Source organism: Heterodontus francisci, chromosome 11, assembly GCF_036365525.1.
Source record: "Heterodontus francisci isolate sHetFra1 chromosome 11, sHetFra1.hap1, whole genome shotgun sequence".
Taxonomy (NCBI): Eukaryota; Metazoa; Chordata; class Chondrichthyes; order Heterodontiformes; family Heterodontidae; genus Heterodontus; species Heterodontus francisci.
This window is the reverse complement of record NC_090381.1, coordinates 63734459-63755440: the sequence shown is the minus strand read 5'-3', so window position 1 is coordinate 63755440 and position 20982 is coordinate 63734459. Positions and strand designations below refer to the sequence as shown.

The following is a 20982-nucleotide window of genomic DNA, read 5'->3' as shown; positions in this document are numbered from 1 at the left end:
AAAAGAGATTGGGGAGAAAGGGCAAAGGATGATAATGGATGACCAAGGATGTTGTTGCAAAGGATAAGACCTCAGTGAAGAGCTGCCAGCCCAGAAGCCAACTTATGTATTACTTTATAAGCAATTCCAAAGATTTGAAGCAGGGAAAGAAATGTATGTATTTCAAGATAATGTTCTAGTATTAAAACAGCACTGATACATTTTGCAGTTGTAAGCTTGTTTAAAAATATTTACATTAATACTCACAATTTAGTTACATTTGTTCGAGAAGTTTATTGAAAAAAAGCACAGGCATTTGTTTTGCTCAAAATATTCCTTCATTCTCTATCTTGCATGGTGTTGTAAATAATTACATTCTCACCTATTTTTCAGTTTGAATTTCTTGAATCTACAACTTGCAACTAAGCAGAAAGAACTGGAGAACACATTTTTGAAAATGGAGGGCATTTGGGGTCAGTTGGTAGTAGCTCAGAACCAATCAAAACTTTTCAGGTAAGGAAACCAGTAAAATCATGCACAAATACTACTGAAAAATCGGGAAGGAAAAATCACTAAAATGCATGTTGTCATTATATTGCTTGGAGAGTACATGGCATGTGAAATTAGAAGGTTTTGTTTTAAATAAAGAATCAGGATAGCATGACAGGGAAAAGGCAGCAGATGTTTAACAACTGTTTGGAATCTTTCAAATGTTTCTTATGTTACTGCAGGCTTGCAGATTCTTTTGGTTTGCATTGGATAAAGGGGATCAAACAAAGCAGGTGACACGTTGCATGCTTATAGCATCAATCTAAATAATTAAAGACAGCAGTTTCCCTAGCCAAGTCAAAGTAATCGTCTAGATTCGTGGCTGGTCTTCTGTTACTCTGATGCAGACAGCATTTCTATTTTGTACAATCTTCAATTTAGGTTTCATTGAAGTGAAAGTGCTGAATTCCTTCAGATTGACTGTTGGTCTACATTGAGATTACGTAATTGGGACTGAATTAGCACCATATTAAAATCTGGTCAAAGTAAATTAACAGAAGGGATTCTATCTTTGAACTGAATCAATATCATATTTCACAGGGAAAGAACAAAGCAGCAAGAACACATTGTGGAACAGGCAACCACTTTCCTTCAGGGAATAAGGATTGAACTGGCAGTGCTTAGGGAAGAAGTAAGGAGTAATTTGGTGATATGGGGCCCTTTCAGCAAAACACTGACACATTGCGTGGAGGCCACCAGCAGTGCTGTACAGATGGGTGAGTGTAATCCTGTTACTGGTGCAGCTAAATATCAATAAATGATGGGGTTTTATATACACTGCTTTTTATTAGTTTTGACACAAAATGGTCATTTTATATTTCAAATGCACCCTTAGAGTTCCTTGTGCACATAGAAAAGTTAGTTGTTTTATTCTAGTCAGAAAATTTGATTGTGTTTCATCATTAAATTTTCAGATATACTGAGTACAGTGTGAGTTGCAAATCCTAGAATGAATTCAAGCTAAAGCTTGCATTTTCTTCAGCAAAAATAATATCAAAGTCCATTCAGAGTGAAATCACTGGATTAAGGAACATTTTCTTTTCAGCTGTTGCTGCTGCTGCTTGTGGCTACACCTACCAGGAGATCTGCTGTCATGGTATGTCATGTTCATCTATATTGCACCATCCTCACACATCCACTGCAGCTCATCTGCAACCTCTGTGGCGTCCATCATCCAACTATGCCTAGGTTGATCCCTCTTTCTGCTGCCCGCTACTTTGCCCTCTGGAAGAGATCTCCGTAGCTTTTCAGCTCTGGTCAAATGGCATTGACCTGACATTTTCTTTTCTGGATGTCACTTTTTAAGTGTTCTTTTTGCTCTTACAATTTCAAGCACCTTTTTATTTATCTTAGTGTCTGTATAAGGAATTTTAAGCATCTGTCTTAACATCCACATTTCAAAGGTGTCTATTTTCTTCCACAGATCTTTACTTATCGTCCATGTTTCTGAGGCATACAGGAAAGTGGATAGAATGTGGAACCTTATGAGTTTTTTCATAGTTAAAAGCTTGAGCTTTCTTGAAGTTAATACTCCTTCATCTTCACAAAATTACTTCTGGCTAACTCTATCCTTCTTCTGACTTTGGCATCGCATGTACTATCATCATTTGTCATAAATAGACAAACTTATTTACTTGTTCCAGGGTGACATCATCCACTTCAATCTTCTCTCTGGTTTCTTCTAATGTATTCTTCCCAACTACCATTGTTTCTGTCTTTTTGGTGTTCAAATTCAATCCATATTCTAAACTTTTAGATTTTACTTGATCTACAATATTGTTTAGGGCCATTTCTGATTCTGCAAGTAGTCCTGTGTCATCAGCGAACCACAAGTTTGTTATATTCTTGCCTCCAATTTTTACAGCTGAAAGTACATCTAATTCTCTGGATATTTGTTCTGTGTACAGATTGAATAATTTTGGCGACAGTACACAGCGTTGTCGTACTCCTGTCTTCACTTGAAACATATTTGATTGCCCATCTTCTAGCCTGATACTTGCTGGTCCTAATATAGATTCTGGATAAATATCATATCTTTATAGAAAATCTTTATAGAATCTATAAAGAATATGTAAATGTTCTTGTTTACTTCTAGATATTTATCAAAGATTGTTCTTTGGTTAAATATTCCCTGTCTTGTTCCTACTCCAGGTCTAAATCCAGACTGTGATTCACCAATTTCTGCTTCAAATATGTTATCATTCCTTTCTATTATGGTTTTCAAGATCACTTCAATGAGATGACTCAATAAACTTATAGTTCTAAACTGATTGCACTCTTGGGTATCTTAAAGAATAATGAATGTCTGAAGTCACTTGGAATGTATCCTTTGGGATATATTTGATCATAAATTTCTGTTATCACTTCTAATTCTGTTTCTCCAAGGGCTTTTAGATGTTCTGTTGTTACTTCAGTTATTCCTGGAGCTTTTCCTGAATTCGTCAATTTCAAAGCATTCTTTACCTCTGATATCATAATGTTTGGTCTTCCTTTGCCTCTATATCTACGAGGGCTCCCTCGATTTGGATCATCATACAATTCACTTATATATTCTGTCCATCTTTTTGCTACTGCGTCTGTTTCAAACAATATTTCACCATATTTGTCTTTTTTGCACCATTATCTGTCGTTAGCCCTTTCTATCTGTCAAAGATTTTATGATTTCTTTCTTCATCACACATATCATTATACCATTTTTCTTTAGCCTGCCTACCTGCATTCTTTACTTTCTTTTCAATTTCATCATACTCAGGTGTGTTTCATTTTTGTTCCCCTTTTCTATCATCATTAATAATATCTCATCTGTCATCCACTTCTTGTCTCTCTTTCTTTTCCGTTTTGGTAATATTTCCTTTGCGGCATATTGTATACTCACTTTGATGTTTTTCCATTTGTTTTCTGTTTCTTATTCTGAGGCCTCTGTTCTGTTTCCTCAATCCAGAGACATTCATACTTGTTTTTTACTTTAAGTGTGAATGACTCTCTGATGTTCTCATCCTTCAGCATGTCAAGATCTAAGTGGTCACACATCTTTTTCTTTTTTGGTATGTTCAGTTTCATCTTAATTTTTGCCACAAGGAGACAATGATCTGAGTTTATATCCATGCCGGGATACATATCAATGTTCTTTATACTGTTTTGAAAACATTGGCCATGTCGGCGATGGCCGTATGTGGAGCGCTCGTCATGGTGCAACCGTGATATTGAACACGGCAGCTCATTTAAATGGCTGGGGTATACTGCACCCCCCCTCCCCCCCCCCCGCGATGATGTGGAGGGGGCAGCCGTTCCATCCCAGGCAATGGCATCCGGCGCACTGTGCAGGCGCCAACGCCATTTTTAAAGAGCTCCGAGCCCTTCAACTTAGTTTAAATATTTAAAGATATAGCAATGTTAAATTTAATTCGAAAAATTAAATTAATGTTTCTAGCCCCTCTCCCACCCCCAATAACCATACACTTCATTCCTTGCCCTCTCCTCCCCCCCCCAAAATACTTACCACATGTACCTGACCTTCCCCCACCAAAGTTTCTAAACCTTTACCTTCAATCCCTTCCCACTATCCCCTAGACCAATCAAAATAGATTAATCACACTCCCCCCCCCCCACCCCCCCAACTCCTGCACAGAGAAACTGAAAGCGCGGGAGTGCCAGCCACTGGCACTAATATCAATGCGGCATGGACATCAGGAGCGAGACACTCATTAATGCAGGTATTTAAATAAACATAGTGATTCCTGACAACGCACATCTTGCCAGGACTTAGTGGTGCATGCACAGGATAATGTCATTTCGCAGCGCCAATGTCATCACATTTCCACGCCAAGTCCATCTTCGCGCAGGCGCAATAAAGCGTCATTGGGTATCTAGCCCCGCCACCCCCCCCCCCCAAACTCGGCTGGAGGAAACGGCTGAATGGAAGACTTTGAGGCTGTAGCTTTCCCCCCTCGGCAAAACACTCCAGGCCTCGACGCTTCCTCCCCTCAGCCGCTCGCTCTAGACCTCGCTGCTCCCCCCCCTATTCCCTGACCGGTTGTTCCTCGCTTCGCACCACCCCGCTCTCAGGCCACTTGCTCCAGGCCGCGCTGCTTCCCTCCTCTCAGCCACTCACTCCAATATCACCCCGTCACCCTGTCATCCCTTGCGGCCCTCCTGCTTCTTCAGGCGGCGCCTGGTGACTGATGAAACGTGGGAGCGAGTGGCGTGGCCGAAAATCTGCCTGATTTTCCTTTCCATCGATCGGGGTGCTAATTCACTATCTTCCAATGGAAATTCAACCATAAAATTCCTTTTGTATTTAATAGGATTACTGAAATGTTAAATGGATCTGAGGATTACAGTTAATATCCTATAACTACATAGCATATTACTGGGCTTTCATCCAACTTAATGTAAGGTTTCCTGTGATAAATTGAGCAGCGCCATCTTTACTCCTAGCAGCTGCCTGAATGTTGCAGACCCTGACATTCCAATTGAAGTGCCTGCATTTGTGCATGTGTAAGTACTTTGCCACCTAGTGGTTGCGTTGTCAGCAAATGCAGCCTTAAATAAACTTGCTTATGTAAATTCTGGTCCCATCACCGAGCGGCAGGGGGGCCGCCACAAGGCCTCGACACCACCAGCAATATTGGGCCGGGCCTTCCCGGCGTCGAGGCCCATGGCGGGCATCTCCCAGAGGCATTTTATGGCTCCCCCCCACCGCCACAACCCCCGACATCGGGTGGGCTGTAAAATACAGCCTGTTGTTTCGTCATTACATAATCTATTTGATTTCTGTATCAAAGGAAAGTCTTTTGATCTGGTTGTCATACAAGTTTATGTCTCAACACAAGATCACAGTGAGCAGGAAATATAGGCATTTTATGGTGACATCCTGAAGTGTTATGATCAAGTCAAATCTTCTTTTCTTTCTTTTGGGCCTCCTTATCTCGAGAGACAATGGATACGCGCCTGGAGGTGGTCAGTGGTTTGTGAAGCAGCGCCTGGAGTGGCTATAAAGGCCAATTCTGGAGTGACAGGCTCTTCCACAGGTGCTGCAGAGAAATTTGTTTGTTGGGGCTGTTGCACAGTTGGCTCTCCCCTTGCGCCTCTGTCTTTTTTCCTGCCAACTACTAAGTCTCTTCGACTCGCCACAATTTAGCCCTGTCTTTATGGCTGCCCGCCAGCTCTGGCGAATGCTGGCAACTGACTCCCACGACTTGTGATCAATGTCACACGATTTCATGTCGCGTTTGCAGACGTCTTTATAACGGAGACATGGACGGCCGGTGGGTCTGATACCAGTGGCGAGCTCGCTGTACAATGTGTCTTTGGGGATCCTGCCATCTTCCATGCGGCTCACATGGCCAAGCCATTTCAAGCGCCGCTGACTCAGTAGTGTGTATAAGCTGGGGATGTTGGCCGCTTCAAGGACTTCTGTGTTGGAGATATAGTCCTGCCACCTGATGCCAAGTATTCTCCGAAGGCAGCGAAGATGGAATGAATTGAGACGTCGCTCTTGGCTGGCATACGTTGTCCAGGCCTCGCTGCCGTAGAGCAAGGTACTGAGGACACAGGCCTGATACACTCAGACTTTTGTGTTCCGTGTCAGTGCGCCATTTTCCCACACTCTCTTGGCCAGTCTGAACATAGCAGTGGAAGCCTTACCCATGCGCTTGTTGATTTCTGCATCTAGAGACAGGTTACTGGTGATAGTTGAGCCTAGGTAGGTGAACTCTTGAACCACTTCCAGAGCGTGGTCGCCAATATTGATGGATGGAGCATTTCTGACATCCTGCCCCATGATGTTCGTTTTCTTGAGGCTGATGGTTAGGCCAAATTCATTGCAGGCAGACGCAAACCTGTCGATGAGACTCTGCAGGCATTCTTCAGTGTGAGATGTTAAAGCAGCATCGTCAGCAAAGAGGAGTTCTCTGATGAGGACTTTCCGTACTTTGGACTTCGCTCTTAGACGGGCAAGGTTGAACAACCTGCCCCCTGATCTTGTGTGGAGGAAAATTCCTTCTTCAGAGGATTTGAACGCATGTGAAAGCAGCAGGGAGAAGAAAATCCCAAAAAGTGTGGGTGCGAGAACACAGCCCTGTTTCACACCACTCAGGATAGGAAAGTCAAATCTACTGATGTGGTAATTGTAATGGGCGATTTAAACACAAAAGTTGGTGAAGGAACATCAGGAACGCATGTCATTCAATATGGCCTTGGATCAAGAAATGAAAGAGGAGAGAGACTGAAATAATTTTGTCAAGAAAATGATCTGATTGTTGCAAACACCTTTTTTAAGCAACTAAAAAGAAGACTGTACACTTGGAGAAGTTCAGGCGATCTGTATAGATTTCTTTTCTAGTTCTCTGTAAATTGGCCTTTATTCCATTCATTTTTTTCCATTAAATTGCGATTGGTTATACATTGGGATTTTTAAGATGCCAGCCACCATGAGGGTGATTTCATGTTCCTGCCACCCTGTTTGCGCCTAATAATAGGGCAATAGTGAGACTAAAATCATGAGCAGAATTGAAGTACTGACTGCCGCTTGTTGTCACCCAGCTGGATCACTAATGTCCTTTAGGGAAGGAAATCTGCTGTGCTTACTTGGTCTGGCTTACATGTGACTCCAGACCCACAGCATTGTGGCTGACTCTTAACTGCCCTTTGAAATGTGTTATGAGAGTGCTTTTATTTTTTTAAATATGTTTTTAAGGACTCATATTTAAATTGTGGAAATGGATTCATTTGGAAGTCTGAGGAAATGCCGGACTTTGTTTTTTCCACTCGGCTCATTGAAAGGACATTTGACTGTGAAAACATTAACTGCAAGAATCAAGGAGTGCTAAAAGCGACCTTTACTGGAGATCTTAAGATCTCTTAAGATATATAAATAACAGGAGCCTTGGACTAAGGGGAGATGTTTATAGAGAAGCCATATGTCAAGGTTTATGGAGGTCAGGAAGTTGACTTTCTGTTTGGGGTTTGGATATTGTTTTCAGTTCAGTTGGGGTGGGAACTGTTTTGAAGACAGTTGAAGATCAGCCTGCCAAGGAAAAAACTTCTAACTCATCTCTTTCCTCCTGTCGCTGAAAAATCCTGCGTATTCAATGTGATAACTGAAACCCCTGATGCCACATTTCTCCTGAGAAGCTTGAAAAAAACTTCCAGATTAATTCTTGACACCACCTTAAAAGAACTGCTCCAGAAAAGGTCCCAGTGACCCGTCTATGTGCATGCGGATGCCAGACCAAAATGGATAACTGACATCCTTCCATATCTTCACTTTTTTCTTCAAGAATTAGCAAGTATTTGGCCAAAGTATTCATTTTTTTGGTCTTTTTTTGTAACAGAGCTTTACAGAGAGAATTTCTGTATTTTTTTCAGTGTGTGTGAGTTAGTGTGTTGGGTATTTTTAAAAGGGAGCTTTCATATTTCAATCTGTATATTAATGCTTTGCTTCTTTACTGGATAAGTCTTTTATAATAAACGGATAATATTGTTGTTTATTAAAGAAACCTGGTTAGTGAATTTTATTCTGGGATAATGAGTAGAGTATATGATTAACCATATCGGTAACTGGGTAAACATTTTAAAATATATGTTGTGCCCTTTGGAGAAGTGGGACTAGAAAAGACAGTATACACCTCCTGCCTCAGTTGTAACATATAATTGGGGCTCTGTGCGGGATAACCCAAAGCCGACGGTGTGCAATTGTAAGTGGGGTAATAATAAATGAAAAGAGGAGAAGGAAAAAAAGGTTTCTTGTGCATTAGTGTAAAGTTTGCATTACCAGAATGTCTTTGTCTGTTGCTACGACCTTTCTGGGGAGGGAGGATTTATCCTTGAGTGATTTGAGAAACTTAACCAAGGTTATGCTGAAGGAATTGGCAGAAATGTAGGTGTTAGAGTTAAAACCAGGGGCCAAGAAAGCAGGCATAATTGAAGTAATAGCAAAGCATTTGCAATTGGAAGAAGAAAAGGTGATCCAGATGGTCATTCAGTTGAATTAGCTAAAATTCAGTTGCAGGTAAAGCAGTTTGAACTTGAAAAGGAAAAAGATAAAGAATTGGAATTGAGAGAACTTGAGCTTGAGCAGGAAAAAGAATTGGATTGGAAAAACTTAAGCTTGAACAGGAAAGAGATTTGATAATGAAAAAACTTGAACTTGACAGAGAGGAAAGGACAAAAGAGAGAGCATTTCAAAGAGAAAGAGAAGAAAGGGAATTTGAAGTTAAAAAGCTGGAACTAAGACAAAAGAGTGGCCTTGACTCTAGGGAAGATTCTGGTGAGGAAAGATCTTACTCCAGCCCAGGACCCAGTGGAGAGCTGTTTAAATTTATGCAAGCCCTCCCAAAGTTTGAGGAAAGGGACCCAGAGGCATTTTTCATTTCTTTTTAAAAGATAGCCAGACTGATGAAAGGGCTGAAGGAAAGCTGGACACTGCTTAAGCAAAGCAGGTTGCTGGGCAGAGCACATGAAGTTTATGCCATGCTTTCTGAGGAGGCTTCTGCAGATTTTGAGATGGCAAAAAGGATATTCTCGCTACTTATGAGTTAGTCCTGGAAGCTTACCGGATGAAATTTTGGAACCCCCGGAGACAGCCTGGGCAGATTTATTTAGAATTTGAGAGGGTAAGGCAAATTAATTTTGATTGTTGGATGCGGGCACCAAAGGTAGAGGCCACGCATGGAAACCTTAGGGAAATAATTCTCCTGGAAGTATTTAAAAATTCACTCCCTCTGTTACTAAGAATCCATGTAGAGAACCAGAAGATTTCAACAGTCAGACAGGCAGCTGAGATCACTGATGATTACGAGCTTCTTTACAAGCCAAACCTTTTGTCCGTCACCCGCACAAACCCGAGAAGGATAGAAGGTGGGAGGGTGAAAGGAAGGCAAGTAGCTCGGGACAAGAAGGGACAGCTGGGAAAGCACTGGGATCTCCTCCTCAGGGCAGAAAGGAAGATGTTGAGGGTGGAAGTGAAGTCCGAAAGTTTAAGTGTTACCATTGCCACAACATGGGACACCTTCGTGCAGAATGCTGGACGTTGCGGGGTAAACCCATTGGACCAAGAGTACGACAGATCAGGCTGTAGCTCTGACTGCTGTTGTAAGGCCAAGTACAAAAATTGGGGTTAGTGCAGGGGTCGTGAATAAGATATCTGAGAGTTATAGGGAATTCTTGTCAAAAGGAAAAGTAACTCCTTATCTCTGAAGTGAGGCAGATAAACCTATAGTTATACTTAGGGATACAGGAGCCACCCAAACCCTTTTGCTGGGGAAGGGCATAACCTTTCCTCCAGAGAGTGCACTGAATGCCAAGGTTTTAGTGAATGGTATAGGCGGGGAGTATATACCCGTACCTTTGCATCGGGTGAACCTGGAGTGTGACCTAATGTCTGGAATGGTAGTCCATAATTTGCCTGTAGATGGAGTTGACTTATTCCTCGGGAATGATTTGGCCAGAGCAAAGGTAGTAGCTTCTCCAGTAGTCGCAGAAAAAACAAATGAAGTTAAAGAGACAGAATAGTTACAGGAAAAGGTTCAAGGAATTTTTCCTTCATATGTAGTGACCCAAGCAATGGCTAAACAAGTTCCATTGTTGGAGGTAAAATTGGCATCGCAGTCAGATAACCGAATATCTGAAACTTTCTTTGGGGATTTGGATAATCTGAAGGAAATGTTCAATAAATCTTTTCTGATCAAGGCTCAGCAAGCCTATCCAGAGTTAAGTAAAGTGGCACAATCAGATGTAACTGAAGCTGAGACAAAGGGAGTTCGGAAGGCTACTATATTAAAAATGGGATTCTGATGAGGAAGTGGAGACTTCCCTCAGGCCTGTGGACGAAGAATGGACAGTTGTTCACCAGATAGTGGTGCTGCACAAGTCTCGGCGGGAAATATTAAGGATAGCCCATGAAATTCCTATAGCTGGACTTATGGGGAACCAGAAGATCCAATCACATATAGGCCGGCATTTGTACTGGCCAGGTCTTTCCAAGGATGTGGTGCAGTTTTGTAAAATGTGCCATACGTGCCGGATTGTGGGAAAACTGCAACCTGCCATTAAATCAGCACCTCTAATTCCCATACCAGTTTTTGGGGAACCATTTAGTAGGGTGTTGGTAGACTGTGTAGGACCTTTATCGAAAACAAAAGCGGGACACCAATATATACTCACTATCATGGATACGCCTACTCGGTTCCCAGAGGCCATTCCCTTGAGAACAATTTCTGCTCAGGTAGTGGTAGAGAAGTTAACCCAGTTCTTCACTAGATATGGATTACTGATTGAGATTCAGTTGGATCAAGGTTCCAATTTTATGTCTAAATCTTTTCCGGAGGTTATGGGTAATTTGGGTATAACACAGTTAAAGCCTTCAGCATACTATCTGCAGGCACAAGGGGTTTTAGAAAGGTACCATCAGATCCTCAAAATGATGATCAGGGCATACTGTCATGAATATCCCCATGATTGGGATAAAAGGCTAGAATTTCTTTTGTTTGCCACTAGGGATTCACCCGATGACTCTACCAGTTTTAGTCCTTTTGAATTAATTTATGGACATGAGGTAAGAGGTTCTCTAAAACTAATTAGAGAAAGATTTTTAGAACAGATGGACAAATCTTCTGTGTTAGATTATGTATCCGTGTTCCTGGAGTGGCTCACAAGAGCCTGCAAAGTGGCTCAAGAACACCTGAATGCTTCCCAAAAACCATGAAGAAATGGGCAGACTAGCATGCCAAGACCCGAACATTTCAACCAGGGGATGAGATATTAGTATTACTGTCTTTACAGAGTGAACTGCTGAAAGCACGGTTCAGTAGTCCCTGTAAAGTGGTCAAAAGAATTGGTAAAGTAAAGTATTTGATTGACACCCCACGTCACTGGAAAAAGAATCATACCAATATGTTGAAATAATATCACTGCCAGGAGGAGGATAAGCAAGCACAGACATGTCAGGTAGTAGAGAGAGTGAAGGATGAAAGGGATAGTAAGGATGAGGCAGAAGTAGGCCCAGACAATTCTCAAATTGAACCTCTGACTATCCAGTTGGCTAATACTGAATTGTTAGGGAGATCTATGACTCTATTAAACACTATGCTTTCATATTTAGATGCAGAACAACGAGAATACCTAACAAGGCTACTCAAGCATTTAAAGAAGTCTGTAGGGACAAGCCAGGATGTACAACCATAGCCACACATAACGTGGATGTAGGGGAATCCTTTCCTATAAAACAACATCCTTATTGCTTATGTCCAGAGAAACAGGCCCAGGTTAAAGCAGAAATCCAATACATGTTGGAAAACCACCTAATCAAACCCAGTTAAAGCAGCGTGCAATGTGCACCCACTTGTCCGAGCTCTCGCCACCATGGCTCAGGGCTTTGAATGCATAAGTTCCTCCTTTGAGAGAGTGACCAACCTCATGGAGAGCCATATGTGGCAGCACTCAGGGTGGATGCACAGAATGTATGAGACATTCTGCGGCATTGACTGGTCAGTGGTGCTGATGGTGCAAAGATGCATGGAGTGGATGCCAGTTCCGCCTGAGCTGGTGGTCCTGTCCAGCGATCCAAAATGCTATCCAAGGGCTGAGGCAGTCACCGATGAGGATGAGGGTGCCACCCTTCATGGGGCACCATTATCATGATTGGCCTCCTTGGCCCCTTTGACTCAGGAACCATCTACGCAGCAAGACCTTGTGATGGAGGCTGCCCCGACATTGATGCCAGTGCAGCAGCCTTTGGAGTGTCCCCACCAGCACCTCCCCAATGAGGACGACCGCCAGGTGCATCTCAGGCGCAAGCAGACACATGTAGCAGGCAGCCTCCACCTCATCCGTGGCCACAAGGGGAACACCATGGACAAATTGCCGAGAGTAGAGGCCACTGCGCTGGTCAGAGCATAGTGGTTCGCTGGGGGTTTTTTTCAATTGTAAATGTGCACTTTGTAATTTATTGCTAATTCTGTAAATGTTGAGACATGATCCCAGACATGTCAACTTCCATTTTCTTCATGGCAAAAATGGAAAAGAGGGCTGAAGTGGTGAAGTGAAGCCGTGGTCTTTGAATGAGGACAGTGAGTCTGCTAGATGGATATGCACCATGCATTGGTGGTAAGAGTGGATCTATTCAAGGTTGTGTCTTCATGAACGTCCTCTCACAGGCGGGTCAAAGTGAGTTCCAGAGCATGCAGTCCTGCTGGATGAGAAGTGCAGTGCCTGGATCAGATGTACCCTGGCGTTCACGCCATCCTGATGAGAGTTTAGACGCCTGAGGTGGCCGTGGCCAGCTCCCTGCTCAGCATGGGCACCTCTCTGTTCTGCATCTTCCTCCTCCTCTTCCTCCTCCTCCTCCAATGAGCTGTGTCAACCTAGCACTTCACCCTCTCAAGGTCCACTCCTCTCTGAAGGACCATGTTATGGGCAGCGTAGCAGACCACCACAATGCACGAGACCCTTGCAGGGGTCTACTGCAAGGCACCTCTCAACCGATCCAGGCACTGGAACCACGTCTTCAGAAGCCTGATGTTCTGCTCAGTAGTGGTCCTTGTGAGCAAATGGCTTCGGTTGTAGCACCTCTGTGCCTCTGTCTCAAGTTCATGTAAAGATGTGAATAGCCATCTCTTCACGGCATAGCCCTTGTCCTCTAGAGTCCATCCATGGAGTTTGGATGTTGGCATGAAGAGCTGCGGCACCCTGGACAGCTGGAGGATGAAGGCGTCAAGGCAGCTGCTAGGATAGCGAGCGCACACATGCATAAAGCATGTGGTCGCAGGCCAGCTGAAAGTTTAGGGAGTGGAAGTCCTTCCTGTGTACTGGTGGCTGAATGCCCGCTCAGCCGTGCACCCTTTTATGAACCCACCTAATTGAATGGCGCAGCCATGACTGGCTCCCCGCTGTGTTGCCGCCTCCTTCTACTTGGACTGTTCCTGACCCATTGTGTAACCCATGCGCATCCCACAAAAATTCCAAACTGGATGAGCTGACAACAAGCTCATTAAGATTAATTGGTCTATTATTATCTGAATCAGGTAGGTTGCCAAGTCCTACCATACCCCCTCCTGAGCAAAATCGCTGGCGGTCAGAACGGCAACGGCAAACTGGCACAACGGCCAGGGGGCCAATTTTCAGGGGGTGAAAGTACTGATATAAAAATTGAAAATGTTGAGTAATTCCAGCGTTTTCTGTTTTTCTTTCAGATTTTCAGCATCTGCAGTATTTTGGTTTTGCTGAAGTACTGATACTCTCGTCTAAAAAGACCACTCATGTGTGACTGCTGGAAGATCAAGCTATTCTCTGCAGTGATTGCTCATGATACCTGTGTAGTATCCCAGAACATGAGCTGAGCACTGATATAATGAAGTGTGTGCGTCATAGTGGTAAATATGACTTACATGTTGGCTGTACAGTTCAGACGCTTGGAATGATCTGGGAGCATCCTGCAGTGTAGTTCAACTCGATCTCTATAACCAAGGTAGCAGGCAGACTTCAACTTTCATAAAGCATGAAGATCTCTTGCATTGAGAGTTGAGACTGAGGAAGTGAAAGAGTCGTGTAGTTGTGGTTGTAGCAAGTGTGTGTGCACAGAGTATTTGGATTGTATATCTGTAATTTGTGCATCTGTATAAGGTAACAAAGTGTCTTCTCACAACACAGAGCATGCACAGAGCGATCACTGCATCTGAACATTTGCCAGCTTGAATCCACACATGTGCATGCTGAAATCACCAGATAATGGCATCCAAGCACTGCCTCACCCCTCAATGGCTGCAATCACTGCAGGGCCATGGGGTTACCAATTGTGATGGAATATAATTCTGCTGCTGCTAATGGCCCATAGTGCTTCATGGATGCCCAGTTTTGAGCTGCGAGATCTGTTCTGAATCTATTCCATTTAGCCCAGTGGTAGTGCCACACAACACAATGGACGGTGCTGTCAGTGTGAAGACAGGTCTTTGTCTCCACAAGGACTATGTCATGTGTATTATTCAACTTTCTCATAGCAGTTTGATACAACTGAGCCATTTCAGGGGGTAGTTAAGAGCTAACCACATAGGCCAGTCTGGGAAGGACAGTAGATTTCCTTCCCCTAAAGGACATTAGTGAACTAGATGGGCTTTTACAATAATCCAGTAGTTTCATGGTCACTATTACTGAGACTAACTTTATATTTCCAGATTTATTTAATTAATTGAATTGAAAGTCACAGGTTGCCATGGTGGGATTTGAACTTGTACCTCCAGAGCATTAGTCTAGTCCAGTGGATTGCTACCTCTATAACATAGTCGCTATGCTACCATTCCCTTCTCTTCCAGTGGCAGTTGAGACCAAGCCTTGTGGTTGTGGGTGTACTGAGTATGCAACTGAGCTGAACATTTGGATTGTATGTCTGTAATTTGTGTATTGTATTGTGTATCTGTAAAAAGAAAAGGCCATATGTAACAGCTGGGACAAATGCAAGTGAAAGAAGTAAAGGCAGTCACTGTCTCCAATCTTCCTCTTTTTCCTTTAAAATCAACTGAAAGACACGAATGCTTATCTTGAGAATTGTGGTTTTGGGAGCCCTAGCTAGCTGCAACTGCCAGATAGAAGATGCAGAAAAACATTGCGAAATGTCAGCCACCACTGAAACCAGCAACAAAGCAACCAAAAATGACCACAACAAAATGAATGAAAGAATACTGCAGCAAATGACATTCACTTTTGTGGGTTTATTGGTGCAATGCTGTTTTAAATGGGCACTGAATAACTTCAGCAAATTCTAGCACTGAAAAATGTAGTGACATTTACTTTACATTCATTATAATAAATTTCAAAAGCTTAATAAGGGATCGTGTGAAAAGCCCTAGTCGCAGAATGGAGCTATCGCTGAGAAGTTGGTTTACAGCCTACTTGCTGATTTCTTTTTTTATTTATTCATGGGCTGTGAGCATCGCTCACCAATCCCTAATTGCCCTTGAGAAGGTGGTGGTGAGCCCCCTTCTTGAACCACTCCAGTCCATGTAGTGTAGGTACACCCACAGTGCTGTTAGGGAGGGAGTTCCAGGATCTTGACCCATGATGAATAATACACTCCCCACTTGCCTTGTGCCCTATTACTTGTTATAAGCTTTGGACTTCTTATTCAGTTATGGTGTTAGAAGTGTTTACCTGACCAATTAATAACTCAAAACTAATTACATTTTGAGCTGTAAGAAGTCAGCTTCATCCTTCACCTGAATTTCTACTATGGAAGTTTTCAGTATGGTGAGGAAACAACTATGTTCCTGAGGAGAAGAGATGAAAGTATTCAAAGTCAACAAATTATTAAAGAAAAGCTAATTAGAGGTTGAAATTGCACAATGGGTACATTGCTATTGCTCATGTATTTGTGACAGCACATGGGCACTGCGAGCACACTAAGGGTACTTTGCCAGATTTTCTGCTGTTCCTTCATTTATATATAGCCTAGTGCACTCCCAGCAGAAATTGCATCCTGTGCTGTTAGCACAGAGGGGATGGGAAGGTACAGAATTTCCTGGGCAAGAGTATAAGTGTACAAACACAGGTACAAGTGAGATTTGCATTTCCTCCTGGCAGCAAAGTTTGAAATTAGGCATTTTCTGCTGTGTATTGTACTGAGATGAGGCAGGATTGCACTAATGTCCAGAGGGCAGGGAGGAACAGCCAATGTCATGGAAAGTGTCTTCAACAGTGTAGTGCTGCAATAAAGTTGAAAGCAAACAATAGGGAGAAAATTGATCCAATCAAAAGAAATAAGCAGTAGTGTATTGCAAAGAAACTATAAACATCGAAGGCTAATTTCTCCAAAAAATTAGGATAGACAATTTTAAAAATTTCTGATGGCTGTGCTTTGTCTTTTGCTTCAGCTTTAAAGGCACAAAATGCTGGCCTTGCATTCATGGTGCAATGCATTAGAATTGCCAGGTTAATAAGCACGTGTCCTCAAATGAATGCATTAATGAAAACTTGTGTAACAGGCCTGCATATGCCTCCAGCACATGTCCATCAGAAAACAAATTGGACACAGATTCAAACCTCAATTTTTAACTCAATTTTTAGCCCTGTCATTATTTTCCCATTCTATGATATTTTCGCAACATGACAATATCATTGGAAAATAAAGGAAACCCAAGAGTCAATACAAGGCAGTAATCTTGTCAAATGAGTTCTAATGTTGTGAAAACTGTGACAGCAGGACCAAAGTGGTTTCTAATATCAAGTAAACCTTGAGATGAGATAATTCAACATAATCAAACATTCCTATACATCTGTTTTCTATATATTTGTTAATTTTAAATACATACTGTGGAATTATGGAGGATTTTATTCTGCTTTTAGTTGTTTGTCCTCCCCACTATGGTGGACTGTAATGACCAGGGCTGTCTGTATAGTTGATGTGTGCAGATGTTCTCACTTGAAAGAGCAATAGAAAAAAGAAAGACTTGCATTTATATAGCACTTTTCAAGACCTCAGGACACCCAAATGATTGTGATGTAATCACTGCAAATTTACTGAGTGATAATGAACATTTGGTTATTGGAAATTAATGTCTAAATATTTGTTGGCAGTTTTTAGTAATAATCACAAGTTACTTTATTTTGAACATGCTAATTCAGTTAGAATCTATCAGGCCCAGGTATGAAGCCAAATCATTTTGGCCAGATTGTCACATTAAGTGAGATTAGAAAGTAAATTACAAAGAACAGAAAATTAACTGCAAATAAAATAATAGGAGATAATAAAAAAATACTGGTACTTATGGAGAGATCAACCTATCATGAAAGTTAAGTATAAAAGTGAGATAAATCTATTCACATTCCATCTATTTAAGTTTTATTTTTCATCAGTTTACATTTGTTTACATATTGGTGAATTCACTGTTCATATTTGTATGACATTTGTGGGAACATACATTTATATGAGTCCACTGGTATGGGTGTATTGTACACTGTCACCTCTCTATAACATACCTGTATAAGGCACCTATGCATTTCGCACTTGTGTAGCTCGGGCTGTGAGAGAGTGGCATATGTGCACAAGCTTCCACATTTATGCTGCTAAAAGCAATTCCTTACGCTGATCGCAGAGTCATGCTATACTGTGACCTCTGTTGGAAATTGTTTTTCTGGTTATTCATGATTGCTGGTTTTTGTAACTCCTGTGATACTACTTGAGAGGCTTTCTTTCCCACTTGCTGCTACGTCATTGATACATTTCTTAATTTCTTCCATTGTGAAGAATGCTTTATGAACCTGACATTTGAGAGAATGAAGTGCATGCGTGACATTCTATGGCTTGGAATTTTACTTTGGAGCAGAGGCCCTGATGACCAGCCAAAAAGCTGGGGGCGAGCCCGCCTACGCTGGGCCTGGAAGCCATGTGTGATTTTACATGGCCCAGGCCCTTAATAGGCCTTGACAGGACTTCTGCCCCTCTGAGGCAGGAAGTTCCGCCTCTAAGAGATGTCAGCCAATCAGCGGGCCAGACCTCTTCAGTCCCAGCAGTGCCACCAGGAGTGGTGGCCACTACTGGGACTGCACCCAACGACAGGGGCAGCAATGGAGGAGGCCCCGGATAGAGGTAAGTGTGTGGGGTCTCGCCAAGAACAATCGGCTTGCACCCCGGTGAGGCCTAGGTGGGGAGTTGGGGAGGGTTGTGGCGGGATGTGGCTGGTCAAGAGCTGGGGAGGAGGTGCTCCAGCCTGATCGGCTACTGATGCAGGGCGCCATCCTTGGAGCACAGGCTGCCCGATCAGGGGGGACCCCCCAACCCCCTCCCCCAGCCCGCAAGAAGGCCGCCAGGTTTTACTGGGCAGCCTCCTCAGCTGGCGAAGTGCCCATCTGTTGCTGGTAATATACCAGCGACAGCGGGAGGAGGCCCTTAAGTGGCAATTAATTGGCCACTTAAGGACCTTAATTGACCTGGGGCAGGTGGGCCATTTGTTACTTCCCCCGCTGCTTGTAAAATTGCAGCAGGGACGGGAAGGCGATTGGAACAGCACCCCGACCTCCCACTCAATTTTACGCTCCCTCCCCCTCCCCCCACCTCCAGCCCACTCCTGCAGGGGGGGTATAATTCCAGCCTATGTGTGACAGCTCAGGTGTGTGATGCTTGAAGCTGGACTTGTATTTTTCTTGACAACTTGCATTAGTAATATAAATAAAAATGGAAAATACTGGAAATACGCAGCTGATCTTTCCATATCCAAAAAGAGAAATGATTTGTTCATAGTTTGAATAGCGGCTCTTTGTGAGCAATAGAAATATCTTACTAAGGTTTACCATTTAGAAAGATTTAACTTCAGACTCCAGTCAACTCTACCAGCTAATTTAATCACTAACAACTGCATTCTCATTGAAAATTATGTTCCTGACTTCCTAGGATTCAACTGGTCCCAAGATATATTGGTAAAATAATTTAAATTGTTCTGTTTTGAGCACTGTAGTAATTTTGAAAAACTGATATAAAAAGAGTAATTTAAAGATAAAGGAAATATAAAGGTGACTTTATTTCTAGAATATATAATTAACAAAGGTGAATTTCATTATAATTTAGTAAGTGACAAGTCAGCAATGGGACACAAAAAAACAATACTTCGATGCGGGGTGGGGGGAGGTGGGGTTGGTGTTGGGGGGAGGGGAGGCGTGCAAAATTTCACGTAGCTGTAGCTACTTACCTATTCTAATGCTCAGCAGAAAATGTTTCAGCAATCTCTGGGTCAGGCTGTTATTTTGCTGGAGAAGAAACAGGAGCCATGATCTGTCATGTAAAGTCTGTGATGTAATTAGCCGGCTTGTGCTACTGCAATTTATAGCGCAGTTTTTAAAAAGTCAGAAGCATAAGTCAATATAGGACTCAATGGAGCACAATATGTTGACATAATGTGGCATGCAATTATGAAAGTGAATAGTGTGTCTAACGAATGCATGAGAGTTGATGGTTTGATCACACACTAATGCATTCATGGAGTTAATAACAAGGCAATGAACAATTAAGATGCTGTGAGGGATTATTAGGTTGAAAATCTGTTTATACCTCTGTGTGTGTTTATGTTTTAATGGTAAATAAACATATTGAAAACAGTTTATAAGCTATTTACTTTGAAATGTATTTAGAAGATTTCTGTACAATAGCTCTGTTTTGGTATTCCAAATTAAATTTCCCTGCATAATGGTTTGTAATCTATAAAGAGCAGCAGCAAATTTAAATTTAAAAAGGAAAAAAATAAATCCTTGGTAGCTAGTGTGGTGTAGTGGTTTAATACACTTCAGAGGGCAGTTAAGAGTCGACCACAGTTCTGATGAAAGGTCAGTGACCTGAAATGTTAACTCTGCTTCTCTCTCCACAAATACTGCCTGACCTGCTGAGTATTTCCAGCACTTTCCGTTTTTATTTCAGATTTCCAGCATCCGCAGTATTTTGCTTTTATTACACTGGTGTGGGACTGGACTTGCATAGAGAGAGGGCATATAGACCAAACTGAATAAGGGCAGGTTTTCTTCCCGAAAGAACAGTTTGGTTTTTCCTAAAATCCACGGATTTCATGGTCACTTTTACTGATACCAGCCTTTGTGCTATTTCCAGATTTTTTAAAAACTGAATTCAAATTTTCAAGCTGCCATGGTGGGATTTGAACTCACGCTCTCGTAATAGTCCCAGCCTCAGGATTGAGTTCACGATTCTTAACCATGATTTTATTGTGGGTAAATCTGTGACACACTGGCAACATGTCATGGTGCCCCATTCATTAGGATTTTGTATTTTGTATAGAAAGGCAAAGGCAGCATTACTGCCTGATCCACCAGCAGTTTTGCATTCTATTTTTGTACATAACCTTCACAGTTTTCATACCAGGATGATATAACAGTGATACTTTGGTACCATTTGGTTAATGCATTTGATGACTCACAACTAAAGAGGCTGCTGTAAACGATTTGAGTTGCATGAGACCATTTCGTCCCTGCATTTCATTTATACTAAAAAAAAATACTTGATATAGTAAATAGTATCAACTTGATGTGAAACTTTGCATTAAATTACAAACTAGAATCAGATTTGATTTCTTTGGCTTTTTTCAGGCATGGAATTGCATTTTGCATCACACCAATGGCTGTGAAATACACAGAAATAAAATCTTTTGGTATAAGGTTATATAGAGTGTACTCTATGCAAAAGACCATGAGGGCTGCCATTTTAGTTGTTTGATGTGGTTTTAACATTGGGATATTGATTTGGGTTCAGTTTTGGCAACTTCTGTCGGTAAGACCTTTTAATGTCTCATTATAGCAGCATTAAAGCAGAGTATCTCATTCATGGACAATTTGGAGACTGTGTTGCTGTTCAAATGCATTCAAATGAGTTTGCAAAAGGATGTCTCAAGGGTCATCATATTTCTGTCCATTTGTGATTGAGTGTACCGCACACCAATTGTGCAATGTCTCGAGCATCCTATATTTTTT

General features: G+C 42.1%; 1 protein-coding gene across 6 annotated transcripts in view; it reads left to right on the top strand.

The window, feature by feature from the left end:
* Positions 1-20982, top strand: part of lekr1 (Leucine-, glutamate- and lysine-rich protein 1) — a 257691-nt gene that overhangs the window by 128773 nt on the left and 107936 nt on the right. For all 6 annotated transcript variants that reach the window (XM_068042215.1, XM_068042211.1, XM_068042213.1 and 3 more), the window contains 2 exons: positions 373-492; positions 1069-1244. In XM_068042215.1, coding sequence (XP_067898316.1) covers positions 373-492; positions 1069-1244 — 296 coding nt within the window. The remainder of the gene's footprint in view (positions 1-372; positions 493-1068; positions 1245-20982) is intronic.